The sequence below is a fragment of the Uloborus diversus genome, chromosome 8 (assembly GCF_026930045.1).
Source record: "Uloborus diversus isolate 005 chromosome 8, Udiv.v.3.1, whole genome shotgun sequence".
Classification (NCBI taxonomy): Eukaryota; Metazoa; Arthropoda; class Arachnida; order Araneae; family Uloboridae; genus Uloborus; species Uloborus diversus.
The window spans coordinates 138,980,344-138,998,927 of NC_072738.1; the positions used below are offsets into that span (position 1 = coordinate 138,980,344).

The 18,584-nt window shown below is 31.0% G+C and overlaps 1 protein-coding gene across 1 annotated transcript in view; it reads left to right on the forward strand.

Annotated features, from left to right (window-relative positions):
• Positions 1 to 169: 169 nt before the first annotated feature.
• Positions 170 to 18,584, forward strand: part of LOC129227473 (two pore channel protein 1-like) — a gene marked incomplete at its 5' end in the record, with an annotated part of 32,599 nt that continues 14,184 nt past the window's right edge. The window contains 14 exon segments of the mRNA XM_054862041.1: positions 170 to 204; positions 320 to 378; positions 1,537 to 1,636; positions 4,581 to 4,761; positions 6,168 to 6,277; positions 7,224 to 7,287; positions 7,376 to 7,420; positions 7,590 to 7,646; positions 9,643 to 9,675; positions 10,595 to 10,654; positions 13,638 to 13,710; positions 16,116 to 16,220; positions 16,323 to 16,484; positions 18,231 to 18,328. Coding sequence (XP_054718016.1) covers positions 170 to 204; positions 320 to 378; positions 1,537 to 1,636; positions 4,581 to 4,761; positions 6,168 to 6,277; positions 7,224 to 7,287; positions 7,376 to 7,420; positions 7,590 to 7,646; positions 9,643 to 9,675; positions 10,595 to 10,654; positions 13,638 to 13,710; positions 16,116 to 16,220; positions 16,323 to 16,484; positions 18,231 to 18,328 — 1,182 coding nt within the window.

Below are 18,584 nucleotides of genomic sequence, written 5' to 3' on the forward strand. Positions count from 1 at the left end.
GCAAGTTTTGGTCGCCACATTCCTGTGTTCAGAAAAACAGATGATGTTTCTTAAGAATATTATGATTTACATAGTTTATATCATGAAAGTGGAGGTTCAGTTCTTATTTTTATCCATTGATTTTATTTTTGTGTTGTGTTAAAAAGATTTAATTTGCCTATATTTACAGGATTTTATCTTTTCAGTGCAATCCCAGAAGACACAGTAAGTTTTTTTCTTATCAGATTTTCTCTATTTATTGAAATTTATTTTTGTCATAGTTTGAACCTTCTCCTTCATACTAAAAATCATTTATAATTTTCCCCTTTTTTATTTTCAGTACTTTTCGTCATTGGCTGAAAGTTTCGTCAGCTTATTTGTTTTATTGACCACTGCAAAGTAGGTCTATTTTTAAAATTTAAAATAATATAGTGCCTTATTCTGCATGTATTAAAAATAAAATTTTATGAAAAAAAATAAGAAATGAAATTTAAAAAAATAATAATAATGAAAAAAAAAAAAAAAAAAACCATTTGTTTCTTATTGTTTTGATTTTAAGTAAAAATGTTTCATAAGTTTGAAAGGTAGAGAATCTTTTGATGTTACTTAATTTTATTGTAGTAAATAATTCATATTATTTTTTTATCACCATCTTTTAAGTAGCTACTATCAGAGTCAATAGTATAATTTAATAATAAATATGTAATCGCTTCAGAGCAACAGTAAGGCAACTAATCCCAGGAATAAGTCAAATATCCTACTGTTGTTTTGAGGCAATGATGTGCTAAAATAAAAATCATTAGTTTTATATTTTTATAAAGTTTTGACATATTTCAACGTAGTACTGTAGTTAAAAATAACTCTTTTTAAAAGATATGCATTTGTGTATAATTATAATGCTTAAAATTTACTGTTTTTTTTAATAAGAATTATTAACCTCTAATTTTGTTTTGCTCACTTCATTTTCTTTTGCATATGTGTGAGTTATCTTTGTACATTGTTTCTGATATGAATTTATGTTGCTGCTTCTTCGAACATTCATTTAATATGTAGCCATTTGTTTTTATATTTTTAATAAAAACAGAATGTGTCTCATTAAGATTTAAGTTCAAAATCTTTTTACCACAAAAAGAAAAAGAAAAGATGAAGGGATGAAAAGTAAAATTAATCCTGAATCTGAAACAACAAGTTTACTTTTAAATGTACTTGGTAAATTCTTGAATTAAATGGACAAAAAAAAAAAAAAAAAAATGCTGTTATGCTTTTGGTTAGTTTTAAACACTAGTGTAGCCAGAATGTACTTTCTTGTCGGGAGGGGACAACTCCACTTCTCATTACACCACTGATTAAAGTGTTCACAACAAATGTGTTAAACATTGATTTGAATAGCTCAAGAATTTTAAATCATACAGTTAATGGTTTGCACTCAAACATAGGTTGGATGTCGTCAATTTTTTTTCCACCTATGCAGTGAAAAACAATTTATTTCTTCAATTAATCTGCCAGTTGCCTTGTAGATTTTATTGTTAATTTAATTTAAACATTTTTATATTACAGCTTTCCTGATGTTATGATGCCTTCATACGAAAGATCAAAATGGTCATCTTTGTTTTTCATAACTTTTATTATAATTCATGTATATTTCTTAATGAATCTAGTGAGTATTTAAAAGCATTTTAATCTTTTTATCTTATTTAGAGGAGGGTGGGTCTGAAGCAGATAGGTCGCCCAAAGCAGGTAGACCTGCATATGTCCCCCCCCCCCCATGGTGTGTAAGTGGCGATGCATACGTATGTCGTGTTTACATGAACACCCTCGAGTTTTAATCAGTCCTAGCGAAGCAGCAGTGAAGCGGCATGGCCCAACCAGGCATTGACAAAAAAAAAAAAGAAAAAAAAAAGATACATTAAAAAAAAAATGAAGTTTTGTTACTAGTGATTAGTCAAAGACCAGCTTATTTTTTTTATTGTCAATAATGTTACATTATTCTGACACCATCCACCTACAATCTACGAGAGTCATTTCATTTATTTCTTTTTTAAATTTAAGGTTAGAATTATTGAAATAAAAAGCTTGCCTTCGGGCAAAATGGGTATACGATTTAATTATATATTTATTTATAATTTCTTGATTCGTGTGCTGACTTAGATTTTCTATTTCAATAGGATAAGTAATTAATTATTCTGTTAATTTAATCAGTTATTTCTTAATGTTTTATAAATAAATGTGCTGAGTTTAAACAGGATAAGTATTAAATTATACCAACTGTTTTATATTTTTTTATGTTATGGCAGGTAGCTAGTCAACTATTTTAGTCATTTATAACTATATTTGATTTGCAACTGTATCAAATCACAATTAGTTAAGCTTACCCGCTTTGGGTTCCCTGGTAGGGCAAAGCAGTTTTTTCAAATGTTTGTAAAGTTTGATAATAAATAAATATTGGGTTTGTAATAATGTAAAAATCACTTTTTATTTTGAAGTTCAAGAACCCTGCTAGGAAATAAAGCCGAAATTTTTGCAATAAAAATCCAAAAATTACAATTTTTCATAAACCTACCTGCTTTGGGCCACCCTCCCCTATGTATTTTTGCTAAAAATAAAATGTTTCCTCTGTGCAGGTTCCATTTTTCATGAAAAACTAGTAGATTTCTTGAATAAAACACCTTGTGATGTAAAAAAGATTCAATTTGCAGAGAGGAAAAAAACTGAGGTTTTAAAATTCCTTTTCTTGCATAGATCACATGTAGTGTCAATCAAAAATATTTATTTATCGTATATTCTTAGTGCTAAAATTCTTATTTTCCATGTCTTGCTAGTTAGTACCACCTTGTTCTGAAAGACCCTAGTTTTGTGTCCTTAATAAAGAGTGCTTAAGAGTTGTTGACAGCTATTGAATTTAGTGTTGAAATGGAAGATGCATTATTTTGAAAGTAATTTCTCGTTGATCAGAAGGTTGACATTTTGGGCGAATTTTTTTACCTCAGTGTGTCAGCTCAATTTGCGAGTTACTGTCCGTTTGAAATTTTCAAAAAAAAAAAAAAAAAAAAAACTTCAAAATGAATAAATAAAGAAATAAAATAATGATAATAATAATAACAACACACTGAAGCACTTAATTATATGCAACACTTAATTATACGTTTAAAACAAAAGCTATATGACTACTATTGGTTCTGATGAGGTTTTTTTTCTGGCATGGGCTTTAAAAGATTCAATATCTTCAGACAGTTTGTAAGGTTACATTACAGATCCAATTGAAAACAATCTAGCTTGAGTTTCCTGACCTAATGTTTATTCCTCAAAAATTTGGGGATTTCCCTAATATTGCAAATGCCCCATAGCTATGAGTTTCAAGAAATATTTTAGTAACACAATGTCACTTGAAACCAATAGTTAATTATGCTAATGCTAGTTAATGTTTGTGTAAATGATAACTGTAATTGCATAAAAATTACTTTCTTACAAAATTCATCCAAATATAGTAAAAATTATTCTTTAGAGTCTGCTTCTAGGTTTGCCTCCAAAAGTGGCGAGCGTTAAACTTGAACTTTATTAAAATAATCAAAATCTACTTGTCAAACTAAAGTTCCACTGCTTACGTATTTTGATATAATCAGGTCAAAATCTAAATTAATGACTCAATTCTTGTTAAGTATCATAATTTCAAGTCTTTTGAGTTGTAATGATTGAAATGCTGCTCTTAATAAATTGAGAGGATGTTCTAAATATTATTTTTCCAACAACTAATGGCTAGCTTTTCACCTTTGGGAGATGCTTTATTTGGAAAATGTTTTTTAATGCTAAGAAGTGTGGGAACCCAAGACTTGATATAACTCAAGGGCTGTTTTATAAATGATGTTCTGACTTATTTGAAACTATATTTTACAAGCATAATGCTATATTTTTGTAATAATTATTATTTATTTCAACCAAAATGTGTGATATCACACTTTTTGCTACCCCATAACTGCAGAGCGATATTCAGACCAATTTTTGGAGTGACAAAGGAGGGAGTCGATGACTTTAAAATTCCAAAAGTCGGAGTCGGTCATTTTCCCTTAAAGTCCTTAACACTGTCCATAGGTGGAGTATTAACTAGATACACAGGACGGGAGACTGGTTCCATGTGCAGCCAAAGCCAAGTATATGATGGGAAAGCATCTGAAAAGCACATGCGCATGGCTTACCGCATACACTCAAGCAGCATTACATCCTCGTCAGTCATCTTTGTAGGCTACTCTTTTGCCTGTTTATTTCAAGATTCATGCTTTCATTTGCGGCCAGTGGCTGCTGCAACAAAGTTGTGTATCTAATTATACTACATCTATGACTGCCAGTGCTGTGAAGTCAGATGGATTTTGAGGTGTCAGAGTCAGGGACAAAAGTTCTAAAATTTCAGGAGTTGGAGCCAGAGTTGATCATTTTCTCTCTGATGTTGCAGCCCTATCTACAATCCACCTTTCAAAATTGCGTTTCAACTTTTATTTTATTTTTGGCAACGTAGTTTCCAATATTTAGATACTACTTTGCGGGGCTCGATGTAAGTATTTTTAGATTTATTTCAGCCTGTCAGTTTCATCCATTTTTTAAATTTTCAGATGCTTGCTGTTGTCTATGAAACATTCACACGCATTGAAAAGGAAAAATTTCGTAAACTTCTTCTTCATCGAAGGAAAGCTTGTCAGCAAGCTTTTCGCTTGCTTGTCACTCGAACTTCTCCCCTGCAGATGAGTTTTAAACATTTTCAAGGCTTGATGAAGTATTTTAAGTCACAAAACAGTAAGTATGTAATCATTTTTGCTGGTAAACTTGTATTCTTACTGTTTGACCACGGATTGTATGGAATTGGCAAACATTCAGTTAAGGCGACTCCATCTGAATGAGGGGGAAAATAAAAAATTTATGTGCGTATTCCGCTCATTTGAATGAGACTCTGCTTAATTTAGAGGCTAACATATATCTGGAAAATCCGACATCCCTGAAAACTAAAAGATGCTTCCATTTCCGCATGTAAACCGGATGTTTGCCTTTCCATACAATCCGTGGTTAGACAGTAAGAATGAAAAATGATAAATTATTTAATTTGAAAATAGAAAGAAAGATCATGCAACAACATAAACTGTCAAAAAAAAAATATTTTTAATCAAACATTTTATCTTATTCTCAAGTAAAGAAAAAGTACATATTTTTTTACTACTTTAGTGTGAAATTCATTTTTAAATATGCAAATGCAAGAAATTATAAAGAATGCTATGAAAATTGGCCATATAACACTTGCTCCAACTAAAAAAAAAGAGATTAGGATTTTATAATGTGTTGCAACACAACTTAATTCTTTGAATTATGAAGTTCTACTTAAACTATCTTTTCCTTCCAATTGTGCCCATGTTCCATTTTATTCAAAAAACACAATTTTGGAAAACAAGAAAAGCTTGTGTTTAGGAACAGGTGCGTGCGCAGAAATTTTGAGGCCCGTCACAAATGATTTTCCCGAGCCCCCTCCACATCGTTTATCCCTATGTTTCTCGACTAGTTTTAAAAATATTGTGCCTCTTTCAGGCTCTGGTCTGGACCAACAGGTGTCCCTTCTCCCCCCCCCCCCGTGCACGCCCCTGTTTACGACATTTAACTGTAAAACGACTTATTACTTTTCCCTCTTCTTCAAATCTCCTGATAAGTTTAGATCTTACTTCACTATTTGTTGCATTTTGTTTTTAAAAATTTAACCTCTATGAGTATGTTGACCGTTGTACGGTATAGGGAAAAGAAATCTTTGAATGAAAAGGAGTATAGGGAAATAGCTTTTATTGTACAAATGTGCAAGTGAAATTACATGCATGTTTCTCAAACAATGACTGTTGTCTCAAATTGCTTGAATTATTTTCTTTGCAAAGCTAACAACTTATCTGTTTATTCTTAAACATTGGTATGTAAGTTTGTTGGCTAGGTGGTGTGATAAAATGCTGCATTTCCAAAGTCAATTGACACTGTATTTCATTTTTCTTTGAGTCAAAGCCTGTTAAGTGTTTTTATGTGTCTTAAATTTTAAGAGGTCTTCATTGCATGTGGAGTGATATTTTACTCACTCTGTAGTATTTTTCTTTACATAATTAGTGTCTTTTTACTTGATTGCTGATTTCCAATAAGTAATTTGAAATTGCTAAATTATTGGTTTTTAAAACCAGGTAAGATGGATAACTACTTGATGTTCAAAACACTAGATGCAAGTAGGAATGGTTACCTTACTTTACATGAATTCTTGAATGTGTTTGAAGCAAGCCCCCTCAGTTGGAAGGTATTTTTTTTTTCAAATTAAATTTTAAAATTCAAGTTAAAAAATTATAATTACTTGATGTATAAACTGTTAAAATTCAAACAAGAATGGTTATTGGTTACTGATTTTGCAAGAATTCTTTTATGTGTTTGAAACAAGTCCACTAAGTTTGAAAATACTTATATAAAAAAAAAAATAAAAAAAAATACTGATATTATAATTAGGGGCTGCCGACAAAATGATGTCAGGCTTTGAAGGTGGTAGAGGGGAGGAGGTTGTGAAATTGTGATAATTAGCATGACATGTGACAAAGAGGGGGAGGAGGGGGGTATGATGAAGGGTGACATTTTGTGGGGGGGGGGGGATCAGAAAGTGGATCGTTTATAGACATCCCTTTACTTGAAATTTAAAACACTAGATGCAAATGTGAATAGATACATAAGTTTGTGATAATGTTTAAATGTTTCCGAAAGACATCCCGTTAGTTGGAAAGTACTTTATTTCTTTTTTTTAAGCGTAGATATTAAAAAAAGAAAAAAAAAATATCTTGAAACAAACAGAAAAAAAAAGGTAATTGCGTTGTCTAAACGACAAAGAGATGTTACACCCCACGTCCTACTTCTTCAGAAAATTTTACTTTTCCTTTCTCAATCCGTGCCTAACACAGATCCAAAACGTTAATTACTCGATTATTGTGTTTCATTTTTATCAATTAAATTATTGTCCATTTCAAATTTATACTTTATGCATAATAGTTAGATAATAAAGAATCTATTATTTTATTTCAGTAAAGAAAGTAATTTTGTAATTTTTATTCTTCATTAAAATTGCCGTTTTTGAGCTTTATATCCTGAAACAAATTTTTGAATTCATTTTTGCTCTTCATGTCTTTAAAACTCTTATTAAAAATTTACTTTAATTTAAACTGTTTTGCTACATTTTGTGTTGTGCTTTTCCTGATTTTTAGCCAAAAAGAAATGATGAGTTGTGGTTTACATACTTAAAAGGATTTCCTTTACAAGTGTTTACAGGTGAACATCTATTTAATCAGCCAAATATTTGTTATTGCTTATTCCTTTATTGTAATCTTTTTTTTTTTTAATGAAAATTTATTTTTAGGTATCAACAAGTTTGTGACAGCCTACAGTACAGACATTTGTATAAGTAAGTTCTATTTTGCATTATTCATAGCCGTTTTTTAATTAGTTTTTTTCTTTAGCTTGGTATCAATTTAAAGGCTTTAATAATTCATTTGTTAAGTAAATTAAATTATTGTTTTTAGTAAATGATCTTAATCTCCATTCATTGTTGTAATTATCACTGGTTATTTCAGATGTTATTATTGCTGCAAATGGAATTTGGCAAGTATTAGAGGCCTCAGAAGCGTTTGGTAAGATTTCTTCCATTTAAATTTTTGTTTACTTAATAACATTTCAAATATTTCTGATAACTTTGATTTTTATTTCAAACATATTTTGAATATGTTTTGTACATTTTATGTGTTTAAGTGTTGTTGAAAAAGTTTTTTAATTTGTTAACCTTCTACGTCTTGTAAGAAATGCAGAAGATAATATTGCAGCAGTTCTCTGATTTGGCAAGTGATTTGGTGGGGCTACAAAAAATTATTAATAACTTTTATGGTTGTTTATCATTTTTATTGTGATAAGTGTTTGTTAACTGAAAGTTGTGGGCTATCTTTAATCTTCTTATGTGAAATCCATCTTAATTTACTATTTTCATAAGTCTTAACCATTATTTTAATGTTGCTAAGAAAAAAAAAACCTTTGGCTTGTATTTTGTTATTGTGAATTCTTTTCGGTTAAGGAACTAGAGAGTCATTTAGTTTGTGTCACTGAACTCTTTAACTTCAATTTAGGTTTTCATTGAGTTGCATAGAAGTTTATTTTCCTGAGATTGTCAGCCCCCGTCCCCTCTACCGTTTGTACGTGTGTGTTGAAGTTTTTTTTTTGAGAGGCTGCAAAGAAGCATGGTATCTTCCATTCCTATAAGAGACCGTTTCGCTGCCTTTCCTCAAATTTGTCGACAAATATGCATCAGAGATAAATATGATGTTTATGTGGTGTTCCATAAGGTTTAGTTTTAGGGCCATTATTTTTATTTTCATTAATGATATTAGTGTAACGGTTTCTGGAACATCAGATTATTTTCAGCTGATGTCAAAACTATGAGAATTGTTGACAATCAAAAACAAGTGAAAAGGTCTTCAATGGGATGTTGTTCAAATTTTCATAAGGAACGTTAAAAGGGGTGTATCATTTGCTCCAAACAAATATCACATTTTTCATTTAGGAAAGTCATCAGATTTTTCATTTAGGAAGTTTTTCGTTAGGATTAGTCATAGAAAAAAGAATGCAAGCTCTTGTTCAAAGGAATTTATCATTAGTGAAGTAGAAACAGTTGCTGATCTGGATGTTATATTTAGTTAGAACTTTAAGTTTAGTTTGCAGTATAATATAACTAGTAACAAAGGCAACAAAATGATGAGTTTTTTTTATCAATAGCTCTACATCATATAATTCTAAGAAAGTTTTCTAACTTTATACAAAAGTATGATAAGTACTCTCTCATTTGGAATGTTTAGTTTTGGTCTCCTAATCTTAAGAAAGATATTACCCTGATTTAAATGGATTGAAAGAAGGTTAAGGAAAAGAAACTAATCCTCTAATAATTTAATGCACTGTAGGTATACATTTTCTGAGGTTCTAAATGAATGTAAGGGTCCCCCCCCCCCCCCCTTGTATTGTGTTGCACTGCTTAAATAACAGAATTTTATTGAAAATATGCAGTAAGTTACTGCTCTTAAGCCAGATCCCAGGTAGAATTACATGCAATATACCAACAGCCTGGAGTAGTCAATAACCGAGCTGAGGCTAATATAATCTCATCGAAAATGTAATTACCTACAAACTGGTAATTAAAACTAGTTTAGCATACCATGGAAAATGTAATTATGAGTTGAACGGTACCATTGCTTCCAGACTCTTGCTGGTGAGCCAAATTAATTTTAGCTCTCAGTTTGTTGGTGTTTTCAGCTTCAGGTGAGATGACATCTGCCTCCAGCCCCATTATTGACTATTCCAGACTAATGAGTCCATAACAATGATGAAACTGCAGTCTCTGGATGTCATAACCATGCTATCGGCATACTATGTTAAATGATAACTATGTTAAATGATATTTCAGTATTGTTTGATGAACTATTGGTTGGAACATGCATCTGAAGCCATCCAAATTCCCACATGTTGATCTTGGTCATGATAATTATTAATTGTACTTAAGGCTATCTGCAAGGTTTGATTCATTAGTGATTGTTTTTCTTTTTATTCCTTTCTTTTTTTAATATACTTTTTCCTTTTTTTCACCAGGCAAACACGAGCATCTGATGTTATTCAGCGATGGTACGTAAATCTATTTCTTTTAAATTGTTAAAGTGATATAGGGATTAAAAAAGATATAAACTTATTGGTTGTAAATGCCTGCAGAAATGACCAATGGTTGTTTAATTTTTTCCTGTTACTTTTGCTGTTCATTGGAAATGTTGCAATTTTCTTTTAGAAGAAAAAAAAAAGTTGAAAATGGTAGGGAATCGGCCCCCACTTCCTTCCAATATGTATGCATATCTTGTAACGAATATTACAATCTTAAATCATATAGTCATCATTTCCATTAAAAGCTATATAATAACATGCTAAGTATGTTGTATAAATCTTTAGGATTCTGCGAGAAAGTGACAGCATATTTTTTTTTTTTAATTTAATAAAATGACTTGGGTGTTTGTAGTTTTTTTTCTTCTTTCTATTGGAGTTGCATTAGAGTCACTACCTTCTGTGAATCTACTGCGATCTCGCAATATAGCATCCATTCTTTTGCGTAGCTCCGCTATTGGTAGATGCCATTACCACAAGAATTTTGACGGCCAGTTTTCTCACCAGATGGAGGCACCTGGGCTCTATTTGATGGGAAAATGCACTAAGAGTTTAATTTTGCCAAAATCTCTCCAAGCTAAATGAGTACTTTAAGGGATCTTTTATATACTATATAACCATACGACATGGATGCTGTCGATTTTCTGCACCTTGAAAATCTACTGGCTAGAGCCAGGATCGAACCTGCACCTTTGGGCGTAAGAGACCAGGGTCCAGTACACCACTCTGTCAGCGATATTTGTAAATAAACATCCTTGTTTGAATTTATAACATATTTAAACAATGACCTAATAATTATGTAGGAATTTCAAAAAGAAAAGCACTTGCAACAGTTGAAATAAATATGAATTTTATGATCTATAAAATTGATTAAATTGTACTTTATTTTCAGGAGGCTTTGCAAATGATGCAGTTGACATTTATGGATATGTATCTGTTGCCTTTGTCACTTGTATGTGTTTTGTTTGTATTCAGTATTTTATTATTCCATTATTTATTAAGTGTTACATGGAGTGTAGTAAAGTTGATTGTTTATTGAAAGTGATCGTTAAATTCCTCTAAATTTTGAAAACAAGTTTTGTTGATTGAAATATAATACCAGGAAAACAAATCCGAGTGACCAGTAAATGAACACTTTTACTGGTCGCTTGGAATTGAGAAATTCCTTCTCAATTTTGAAAACAAGTTTTGTTGGTTGGGATGTAAGACTAGGAAAAAAGATTCTGAACGATCAGTAAATGAACACACCCCAGTGAACCAACAGTTCATATTTTTTTTAAGTAAGATTTCAAAAATTCTTAGCTTCCTTCTGAGTCACTCCATGTCAAGTGACCTAGTGGTTCTCAACAGGACATTTTGTATTGGAGGAAATTTTATAGAAGTGCAGAGATGCCTTTGAAACTAACCTGTGCAAATTTCAGCTTCAGAGGTCCGAATCTTAAGGATCTAGGATCATCCAAAAAAAGTGCTCCAAAATGGTGGATCAGGTTTGTGGAACAAATTGCCATGTTTAGGCTAAGAGTGCAGAAAATTTTATCACGCCCCTAAAAATTTCAATGGCGCTGTCTGTGCCATGACTCTCCCACCAGTGGCAGAAAGTTTTGTAGCTGTCTGTGACAAGCTTTTATAACTTCATAATCTGTCTGCAAAATTTCGAGTATGGTTTCAATAAAAAAATAATAAATGAGTCTTTTTTTAAATAATTATTTTTGAAATAAGGCAGGACCTCCCGTTCCAAAGACGATGGCACACTTCCCTAAATTCTTTGAAGCACTCCCCTCTCAAGAACGAGACCCTCCCTCCCCCCCCAAAAAATACTGAGACCAAAATCTTTCTCAAATTACCTCCCCCTAAGAGTTTTAATGGTACAATCTGATGACTTCCCCCCTCTGTTCTTGGTAGGCACCTGACATTTGCAAACATGCATTTACTATTGAACATTGGTCTGTCCAGGATTTTTCACAGGGTCCATTTTATTTGTAAAAAATCAATTCATTTTGTGAAAAACCAAATAATTTTGTGTGGGGGGGGGGGGGATTGTAAAACGAAATTTCGAAGTGGGTGTTTTTGTGATATTTTTTCTTTTTTCTGTTAATAATATTAATTTCTATTAAATAATTTAAACAAAAAAAAATAAAATTCAAGCAGTGGTTGAGCATTTAACTCTTGAAACTCTTCAAACTCTCAGAATTTCGTTTTAAACTTCAAAATTTCGTGATTTCAATAAAAATAAAAGGAGAATTTATTTGTTTACCTCTTAAAAAAGTGTACTAAACATCAAAAATTAGAAAAATTCGGTTTTCAAAGCAGATGCAAATAGATCGCAATTCTCAAAGTGAAAACTCCAAAAGTATAAAAACGACTCTTAAAAGAATTATTTTTTTTAAAAATTGTTTTAGAATTGCATTTTAGAAGCCTATGATGAACCGATCATTAATATCTATAAACACAGTTGCAGCAAAACTAAAATTAAACCATCTGTTCAGCATTTAAGTTTTTGACTCATAAACAGAAACAGAATTTCGTTTTAAAATCTTGAAATGATGGTTTTAATAGACATTTCATTTATTTGCCTCCATATGATGCGAAGTTAGGTTGAAAAAAAAAGTAAAATTTCAAATCTCATATCGGATGCAACCAGATTGCATTTTTCAAAATAAAAGCACTAAAAGTATAAAAACGGTAAATAAAAAAGTTTATTAACATAAAATAATTTTAGAATTACCATTTAACAGGGGTGCATATTGAATTTTATTAATATCACTGACATATTCATCGAAAATTCAGAGTCGTGAAAAAAAAAAAAAGAAGGATGAGTAAAGGTTAACACCAGACACTAAATGGTGATAATTATAAAGCTGGCAATCGTATATGAAGCGATCGCATCTCAATGCACTGATAAATGCTTTTTTATTTATTTATTTATTTATTTTTAAATTTTTTTAAGTCATTAGAGGGAAGAAAAAGTTCTTACACTGCATTTTCAGAGAACTTTATTACAACACCACTGCTAACGATATGATAAAACAAACAAACAAGCAAAATTATTCTCTATGTTAGTTATGTATCGTTTGCATCATAGAAATGTGCTGACTTTTTTTTGTACACAGAAATATGTGTTATTTTGATTTCAGATTTGCTTTTTCGATAAATAGTTTGAAAAAGTTGTTTTGGTTTATAAGTATTGTTTTGGTTTACAAGTGCTGCAGGCAGGCGAACAAGAACAATCACGTGTATGATCATTCTCTCTGCTTTTTTTCCATACAACTTTTATTTTTTTAGCCGCGGACAGAACTGTCCACGATAGGGTTTCGTTGTCCGCGACATCAGCGCCGTTTCTGCCACTAGGACTCTCCCTAGGTGGGTACTCCTGCCGAAAGCCTAAAATTTTTGGAGCTTAAAGTACTTTTGGCTGTTAATATTTTATAGTATTTTTCTGAGTTTGAACTTTCCTATCATGAATTGAAAAGTATTAAGGTGAAGTTGTGGTAAACGGTGCAGCTGTGACATCCATTCTTGTTGAGTTTAATATCCTGGATAAATTTTAAAAACAGTCATACTTTTGGGCAGTTCTCTTTTGTCTAAAGGCTCAACTACATTATAACAATGGGGGAAAACATTTTGTCAATGAGATAAATTTGAAAAAAGTTAGATCAAACTGGCTTTGAAGTATTATGTGTATAAAAAAAATAAAATAAATTTGTGTGAGGACTTTTATCTGCTGTTAAGATGTATGCTTTTAAAACTAGTATGGATTAGATGGAGTTTAAAAATTCATAAATTGCAATATTATAAACTGCAAAGCTGATACGTTTTTTTCTCAATCATTCTATCTTATTGTTTTATCTATCTAGTATGCATTTGTTAATTTTTCAGTTTATATTTTGTTTATTTTCGTTCGTTCGTTTTTTAACTTATATAAATTATTTCCATAGTTTACACTTTTGAAGCATCATTGAAAATCATTGGCTTGGGCTTTGCTGAGTACTTCAGTTCAAGATGGAACTGGTATTATATTTTCCTTTACTTTTTCTTCTTAATTCAGTTCTGGCATTTATACATATTTTTTATGACGCATAAAAGTATTAATATATTACTTCATCTTAATTAAGGCAAAACCACTAGTAGTTAACTCTTATAAAGAAAAAGTAAATTGACAAGGGTAATTATACTGTCTAACCATCGATTTCATGGAAAGGCTAATATCCGGTTTATAGGCGGAAATGGACGTTTCTATTAGTTTACAGGGGTAGTAGTTTGTTCGTTACAGATGTGCGCTTTTGCCTCTTAATTATTTAGAGACACTTTTGTACAAATGACGGTTCATTCACGGCAAGCATTCTTAAACTATATTCGATCTATATTCCTACTACACAAATTATTACATAATTTTGAACTTACCATTTTGATTTTAAATTTCCTGACGAAATAAAAACATTTTCTTTTCTTTTTTGGTGTTTCCATAGAAACTCTGTTTTTACTCAACTTGGGAAGTGCAATAAATTAATTAGGCACTAGTGACATAATAAAACGCGTGCATCGAAATCCCATCGCTATTTTCCCTTCTTCCCTCCTCAATTCATTCAGATGGAATCATCTTAACTTGGCTGATTTCCAAATTACATACACTCCGTGGTCAAACAGTAAAATTGTACTAAACTTTGTAAACTATTAAATGCTGTTTGAATGTGCAATATTTAACTTTAACTGTATTCTAAGCTGATCTTTTGGGGCCTGTGTTTCTCTTATAAAGATATTTTTCATTTTTATTGTCAACCTTCTTGTGGTTTTACCTGATGTATATTTAAATATTCAGCAAACGAAAAAAAAAAAAAAAAAAGAAAGAAACTAGTTCTTTTCTTATTTCTTTCTTTCTTTCTTTCTTTTTTTTTGCACAACCTAAACCTGTATTTCATGTGAATTTTATAACCACTTGTATTTGAATAATAATTCACATGGTACCTGAACTTAGTTAAAAGAAAATTATTGCAACAGAAATCATATGTGCTAAATTGCAGTTTTTTTGTTTTTGTTATTTAAATTTGTTATCACTATAGTATTTACTAAATATTAGTATTAATAACTAAATAAGGTTAATTCGATGCAATCTTTCCTTACCTTTATCAAAAGTATGTCGTGTAGAGTCACCTCATAACTGGAAAAATGTTTGAAGTCAAAACATTATAATAAATTTTGATGCATTAAAACAGCATACATACGATGTAAGGAATTTCAAATTGCTAAGCTAAATAAATTTAGAGAATCGTAAGCAGTTAGGCTAGAACATTATATCCTTCTCCTGATAAGTTTTACTCTTCAATGAGCTTCAAATTAATTACCAAGAGTGGTAAGACTCAGATATTTTCAACTTGGTCTTGGTTGAAATTTGACTCTTTTATTCTGTGTCAAAAGTAAGATTGAATACTATCTAACTAGTAAATACTTGAGCAAAGAGAAGAAGAGAGAAAAAAGAAAGCATAATTTCTTTGAAAACTTTTTTTTTTTTGGACATTGAAGACTGAATTGTTAAAAATAAAAAGCTCCTATTCTCAAAAAAAAAAAAAAAAAAGTCCTTTTGAATGAAATCAAATTAGTTTATAGTGGAATAGTAGACAATGGAACAGAAAAGAATTAAAATCTTTGTCTACTCCTCTTTTTTTTAGTTTTAAGAGTTTGAATTCAGGTAGCATGTCTTGAAAGAAGGAACCGTCCCCCCCCCCCTAAAATGGCCATGAAAGTACTAAAATTGCATTTAGGGACTTTGAGAAATTAATTAAAAAGAGCCAGAGGCCCGCTATTTGTGCCTAACTATTGCATTTAAAATTCCACTTCCATGGTTATATTTGAAACAATGACCCCCTCCTAAACTAGAAACTGGATTTGCCATTAGAAGTTAAGTTACATTCTTATAATGTTAAAGAATTTATTTGGTTTATATGAAAAAAAATTTACTTATTAATTTTGACAAATTTGGGCCTGGCTGAATGTGTCTAACATCAGAATCAAAAAGTAATTGCTTTTTTTTATGCATTAAAACATCAGATTTCGTTGCCTTTAGTCTGAAGACCACAGCTGTAAATTGTGACTTGTTATGCCTTTGATATTAATATTATATTTTGATATTAATAATCATTATTATTATTCTCAATCAATATTTATAATTAATTAGTTGCTGTGCTTAAGCTTTTTAAGAAGCTATGTTCTACTAAAGATGAAATTTTAAAAAGGTCTTTTTTAAAGTGTTTATGTAATATATGTTCTTTTTGAAACTAAAGTTATTTAGTAAAATGTTTTTATTTATTCAAGAAAAAACAATATTTATGCCTGATGCATTTTATTACTAAATCATTGGTACAAATCAGGTTAATTTTTTCATGTAATTGTCCTAACATTTTTTGTATTTGGCTTTTTAGCTATGATTTTGGAGTGACATTACTTGCAATAGGAGGTTTAATTGCTGAGCAGTTCCATTTCCCATTTTCATATATCACTATTCTCAGAACATTGAGGCTTTTAAAGTAAGTTCATACCTTTTTCATCTTTTGTGTAGTATTGTGAATCAATTTTATTTTTATAACATACCTATTTGATTTGTTTTACTTTTTGCTTCTTCCCCCCAGATTATTCAAACTGAAGAAACGGTATCGAGATGTTTTGGGTACCCTTTTTATTATCCTTCCAAGATTTCTTAGCGTTGCTTTGGTGTTAGCAATATTATACTATTTCTTTGGTATTATTGGCATGGAAGTATTGTCTGGATATGATCTGGTTAATTGTTGCAAGTAAGTCAGTCAAATAGTTTCAGGTACTTCTTTGCTTAGAATACTTATTTGTCAACGTAAATCAGTGTTTATAATGATATCTTTGTAAAGCCAGTGATAAAATAATGTGTCAGATAGTCTTTGGGTAAATATTCTTAGTTTGAAAAGACTATCTTTGTGCATGGCCATTAATTTGTATTGGTTCATAATCCATTACCAGTCTTTTTTATGATCTAATTGGCAAATGAAAGTGGACACTTTTAAGAGCAACTTAGAAAAAAATGTTCTAGCTCCATTTCTTATGCCCTGCCGTGCTTGCAAGGTAGAACTAATCTTTGCAGTTTACTAAGATCAAAATGTTACTTAAATGCCCAACATGGGTGACCCCTTGTGCTGTAGTTGATAGAAAATGCTGTTCTCCAAACTATTTAGTTTATTGTTGTTAATAAAGTGGAAGTTAAATGTAAATTGATTTCTAACCACCTGTTAAAAAATAATAAGTGTTTGCTTTTCGAGTAAAAGATTTCATGTTAAATATTTAAACCTGAAATTATCTAGATATCTATCTATCCATGCATGTCACTCTAACTTTTTCCAAACAGCCAAGAATTGGCGATCGAACAAGTTATCGATACATTTGTAATTTTTTGGACATCATGTTTAGGCAGTTTCTGTTTGCCTATGGTTTTAGTTAGCGGAGATATTAATTAAAATGTCAATTCTCAAGCATGTTTCTACCATCGGTTATTGGCAGCATGCCAGTTTCACTCTTCAGATCTTCTTTCCCAAGGCTGCCTCTGGCCTCTGCAAAGTTATTACCACTTTTTCCTGTTGCTTATAATTTCTCTTTCTTTTTCTGTTTTAAGCGGAAGTGTTTCAGTTTTTAAATGGTTCGAGTTAATGGTTAAGTTAAGAGACGTGTGAAGAATTGGCATTAGAATGGTTCTAGAGGCGTGTCTCGCTGAAAATTAATGCACTGTTCATTAATTAATATGCCAACTCAGGCAGCAAGACAGGATGAAGCCCCCAAAGTACTCCGCCGAAAACAGTGTATACCAACCCGCCGAAGACGGCTAATCTATCATAATCTATCAGCCTTGGCGCACTTTTTTTGATGAAAAGCACTGGGTGATCCCTTAAATTTTCTCAATTGTTAGGCCAGAACCCATAGAAAATTCATGAAGAATATTCATGTCATAATGGCAATTAAAATACTTATTAGAACATGTAAAATGCAATGTATGCAATATTTTGAATATTCAAATTTGGTGGGTCAAGGGTGGTTTTTCATTTGTGCATGTATTTGAGAAATATTAAAGTCCTTTCTGTTCTATTAGTAGTCTACAATACTATATAGTAACTATGTGTAAGCACCCTGAAATGGAGGAGACTCATCTAGGAAAAGCAAAATATGGAAGTGTTTTTAATTTAATTTTATTTTAATTAATAAATGTACAGGATGCCCTATAAGTCCTTGACACACAAAAAATTCGCTGAAAAGCAACAAATTGTTGTATAAGTATGTGGTTTTGCACCATAATATATCACTGGTTCAAGAATTTTTTATGACATCATAAAAAAAGGAAAAAAAGAAAGCGTAACTGTAAGTAATCGATGTATTGTTACAGTATTGTATGGTGCATACTTTGAATAAAGTCTTCATTTAGATCTACACTATTCTTTGGTACCTTTTCACTTAAGTAAACCCTGTATATTCTGTTGTCTTCATTTTTTTTAAATTTAAAATTATTATTTTTTTAACAATAGGAACACTACTGTGGAACAATTTTACAGATTTGATAACGACAGTTCCTTGGATGGATACTATTATCTCAACAACTTCAATGATTTTATTACTAGTCAAAGTAAGTGTTAGATAAATATAATGGTACTTATAAGGTGTTTTAAAGTTAAAGACAAAATGTGCTTGTTTCATTTTTTTCACTTTTTTGTTTTTCATGTGTGTTCTAGTTTTAAATAGAAGTGTCTGTTGTTTTCTATATATTTAGCTGTGTTTCTAATTTACTCCTCATCCTTTTGATACGGTGTCCTCCATGATTGACCCCCTTTGAAGGAGGGGGGGGGGGGATTGTGTGGAGTAACAAGAAGTGTGACATCACA